At 37.2% G+C, this 4,920-nt stretch overlaps 1 protein-coding gene across 1 annotated transcript; it reads left to right on the top strand.

The window, feature by feature from the left end:
* Positions 1–480: 480 nt before the first annotated feature.
* Positions 481–1,542, top strand: LOC132253507 (uncharacterized). The gene has a single exon (XM_059735692.1). It carries the CDS (start codon positions 481–483, stop codon positions 1,540–1,542), a length of 1,062 nt encoding a protein of 353 aa, XP_059591675.1.
* Positions 1,543–4,920: the final 3,378 nt, after the last annotated feature.

Raw genomic sequence — 4,920 nt, 5'->3', positions numbered from 1 at the left:
TATTAAAAAATTATGATATATTATATGATGATAAATATATAAAATTTTAATATATTGATAATAGTAAAAACACTATGAATAAAATTATGATATATTTTTACTAATCAATTAAATGAAAAATTTTCATTCAATTATAAAATAGTTATAATTAATTTTTTATTTAAAGTGTTTTTTTTAATATTGTATTTATATTCTAACTTTTGATATATATTTCTTTAGTGCATCTTATATGTCATGGGGCAAGTTTGCCCTAGTGGAGCTATGGATGCATGTTGAACCTTTTGTTGGGGGTTCGAATCCCCCCAAGTGGCAAAAAAAAAGCTCAATTTTGTATGTACATTTTAATAAAAACTATAAATTTGATAAGTGTATTGATTATTAAATTATATAAAATACATTAAATTGAATATGATAAATTAAAATAAATTTAATTTGATTTAGTCTTATATATCTTTTATTTGATTCTTTTTAGGTACATCAATGGAAAGTTTGCTTACAATTGTGTGTTATAAGGATGGTGAAATAATTGATGGGCCAAATGGGGTGTGTTACAGTTGTCCTCCTAAAAAAGTTGTCTTAGTGAACAATTTGATCAAATATGATGAGTTGGAGGATAAGTTGTGTCATGTTATGTCGATCGATCGCGCTCATACCATGTTATCCATGATATTTCGGTATCCAATTCTTATGTCGATTGGAAATGGAAACATTAACTATATACAATTACCAATAAAAGATGATGATGATGTAAGGTTAATGTTTCATGTTGTAGCACAAATCCCACCATCGAATACTATTGAAATGTATTTGCAGACACGTCCAAGGGATCATTCATCTGAGTTAAGTCCATCATTTGATCAAGAAATTATGGGTCATGATGTGGAAATACCTGCAAAGGGGAATTCGGCAGTGCAGATTGATGAAATGGATGAGAATTTAGCACACAATGACGAAATGGGGGGGAATTTGGCAATAGTAACTCAGTCAGTCATGGGAGCGACAAACAATTATGTTGACATCCCATTTACAAATGAAAATGATGATGTGGAATTTTATGATGAGGACGAGATTAATGAGATGCATTATGATGATGAACCTCCAACAAATAAGGTTTCTTCAGATGATGGTGAACATATTATGCCTTCCCCAATGTTCAAACAATTGAATTGGGATGCAATAAATAGCATGACTGCTGAGCCTCTCACACCACGTACCGGAGTGTGGAATGAATCCAATGAGTTGTTTAAAGGATTGAGATTTGAGAGTAAAGAAGACTTGCAATATGTTGTAAAACGTTATGCAATATGTCGGAATCAACATTTGGTGGTTTGTGAATCAGAACCACAATTGTGGGCAGTGAGATGTAAGAAGTGGCAGGAAGGATGTAATTGGAGGCTTTGTGCATGTCGTCGTAAAAGCCATGGAATGTTTGAGATAACCAAGTACGCAGGTCCTCATACTTGTGTTTACCCTAAATTATCACAAGACCACTCTCAATTGGACTCTACATTGATTGCAAGAGAGATCCAAAATGTAGTTTAGAGGGATCACACTACCTCTATTGCTACATTACATCAGATAGTGAAGGATAAATTTGGATATGATGTCCATTATAGGAGAATTTAGGAAGCTAAGAGAAAAGCAATGCTTAGAGTTTTTGGTGATTGGGATGAATCTTATCAAGCATTGCCGAAGTGGATGAACATCCTTCAGCTAACTAATCCTGGAACAAAGATTGTTTAGAAGACAATACCTTTAGGAGGGATTTCTGGGAACGTGCGGTTTATGCGTGTTTTTTGGGCATTTAGGGCAAGTGTTGAAGGGTTCAAGCATTGCAGACCAATTATACAAATTGATGGTACATTCCTATATGGAAAATACATGGGGAAGCTTTTAATTGCTACTTCAATTGATGGAAATGGTCATGTATTCCCCCTTGCATTTGCAATTGTTGAGGAAGAATCACAGGATAGTTGGTCTTGGTTTCTTATTGCATTGAGGCATCACGTCACTCAAAGAGAAGGGATATGCTTAATTTCAGATCGTCATGCAGGAATAAATGCTGCTGTTAGAAATCCATCAGTTGGATGGAGCCCCCCTCATGCGCAACATCAATACTATCTTAGGCATGTAGTGAGCAATTTTAATGACAAATTTAAGAATAAGGTCTTAAAAGAGTTGGCGTATAGAGCTGGATGTCAACATCAACCGCGGAAGTATGAGAGATACATGGAGGAGTTAAAACGATTGGATGAAAAAAGTGTGGCTTGGTTTTCAAAGTTAGACACTCAAAAGTGGACTCAAGCATATGATCTAGGATATCGGTATGGGTGGATGACCACAAATATTGTTGAGTGCATTAATGGGGTGCTTAAGGGAGCGCGAATGTTACCTATCACTGCACTTGTTCAATTAACTTTTTATCGATGTGTGTCATACTTTGAGACTCGTAGAGCAGAGATACGTGCTAGAATGGCAGTTGGAGATGTGTACACTGCGTATGCAATTGAAAAATTTAGAAGAGCCGAGGCCAAAGCTAGTGGACACACTGTCACCATTTTCCATCGAATTCATGAAACATTTGAAGTAATTACTGCTCTCCATGGGTTTCATATGGATAAAGGACGTAACAAACAAGTGGTTAAGCTTAATGAAGGTACATGTAGTTGTAATAAGTGGCAATCATTTGGCATTCCATGCTCACATGTGCTAGCTGTTTCTGCTCATATGAGGATTGATAGTTGGCAATTAGTTGAAAAATACTATAGGCTGGATGCCTATGCCAGTTGTTACACTCCTGAATTTAATCCCATTCCTCATGAATCTTATTGGTCGTATCCTGATTTTCCTATTCTCCACCCTGACCCAACTTTAATGAGGGATAAGGGGCGTCCTAGATCATCAAGGATAAGGAATGAAATGGATTTAAAGGAACCAAGCAATAGGATTAGATGTGGTTTATGTAAAATAGCGGGCCATAATCGACGCAACTGTCCCAAAAAAGATGGAGGGCAATCCTCCAGCCCCCTTCCTCATGACAATTAAAGTATGAAAGATTATCCATTTTGATAATATGATATTTTTATGTAATGTCTGTAAATTTGTAATCATACTAATGATAACAAGAATTAATGGTTATTTGGTATATGTAGGTATCACCGCACGATGGAGCCGGGACCCTTGGATCCGACAGTTCTACATGGACAGGCCACACACAGGTCATCTGTAGCATGGACAGGTGTTGACTCGAAGGAGCTTCATTGTAGACGACGTGAGGCGATCTTCCATCGCGCCAGTGTACTCGATGGACGTATTATTCCATTGTTGCAGCATACAGACTTCTATGGTGTTGCACGCTTAGGATTCATTTCCTTATATTGACATCTTATTACTGCATTTGTTGAGAGATGGCGACCTGAGACTCATACCTTCCACTTACCTCAGGGGGAGTGCACGATTATACTACAGGATATTGTCATGTTGATTGGACTACCAGTAGATGGAGATGTAGTTACTGGTAGCACATGTTTAGATTGGAGGCGTGTATGTTATTCTCTATTAGGACTCACTCCTGGAGATACAGACATAGATGGCCAGCGCCTTCATCTTACATGGTTGAGTCAGAGCTTCCCTACTTTGGCACCAGATGCTGATGAGGAGTCTATTCAGCGTTATACTAGGGCTTATATCTTACAGCTCATTGGAGGTTTTCTATTTTCAGGGAAGTCTAGCGATAAGGTGCATCTTATGTTTTTACCCCTTCTAGAGGATTTTGAGGTTGCTGGTAGGTATAGTTGGGGTAGTGCCTGTTTAGCCTGGCTTTATCGACAGTTGTGTCGAGCCTCTCATATTGATACACATGATATATCTGACCCACTGATTTTGCTCCAGTTATGGGTATGGGAGAGGTTCCCATTTATTGCACCTCATCGTTTACGTATAGCTCCACATGATGACCAGTTGCCTCCACTTCCATTGGCCATTCGGTATATATTATAAAATTACAATAAATTTTATTATTATGAGGATACATGCATAAACTTAAATTCTAACATTTTTTATTTATTTAACTATGCTTTGTTATTTTAATTTTTATAGGTGGAGAGATGAGTTTCGGACTACTTCGATTAGCATGCATGTCTTAGCTCAGTATAGGCACCATCTTGATCGACTTACAGCAGATCAGGTGATAAAAGTGTGATTCATTTCTTATACTTGTTTCTCTAAACAAATTCTAAACCACTGATTATATCTAACGTTTCTTGGGTACAGATTATATGGTAGCCTTATGTTGATGACATGAATGTTGGTCTTCCTGATTATTGTACTGCTGGGAAAGATATATGGTGCACTATCTCACATTTGATATGTTTCCACATAATTGAATGGCATAGACCTGATCGAGTATTGCGGCAGTTTGGTTTTCGTCAAGGGATTCCTCAACCATGTGATAATGAGTCAATCTTACACAAATGTGATTTGAGAGGTAGACATGATGTTGATTGGACTACTCGACATGGAGACTACATTCGACGTTGGAGCTCTAGGCGTGAGCATATTGCTAGAGACGAGATGGCTATAGGTTCATTAGGGTATCATGATCCATACATGGTGTGGTATTGCTCCGTTACTATTCGGTTTCTTACTCGGACTGGTTCTTTCCACGAGCTATTGGTAATTTTCATGTTTTATCTTTTTATTAAAGTTTATTTTATTTTTATAAGAATTTAATTTAACTCTTATTTGACTTACAGACTACCAGCATACACCAGATATATGATATTGCACCTCCAGATGATTTTCGCATTCGCAGGCTATGTACTACTATATTAGAGGCCATACATGAGATGGATCGCTTAGATGCTCCATTTAGTGTTGATGCTACTACAAAGCTCCAACCTCCATCAGGAGATGTACGAC

Source organism: Vitis vinifera, chromosome 3, assembly GCF_030704535.1.
Source record: "Vitis vinifera cultivar Pinot Noir 40024 chromosome 3, ASM3070453v1".
Lineage (NCBI taxonomy): Eukaryota > Viridiplantae > Streptophyta > Magnoliopsida > Vitales > Vitaceae > Vitis > Vitis vinifera.
Note: the sequence above shows the minus strand (reverse complement) of the source record. Positions and strands in the feature narration are given on the sequence as shown.

Coding starts and splice junctions, on each gene's coding strand:
- LOC132253507 (XM_059735692.1), top strand. CDS start 481: ATGGAAAGTTTGCTTACAATTGTGTGTTATAAGGATGGTGAAATAATT.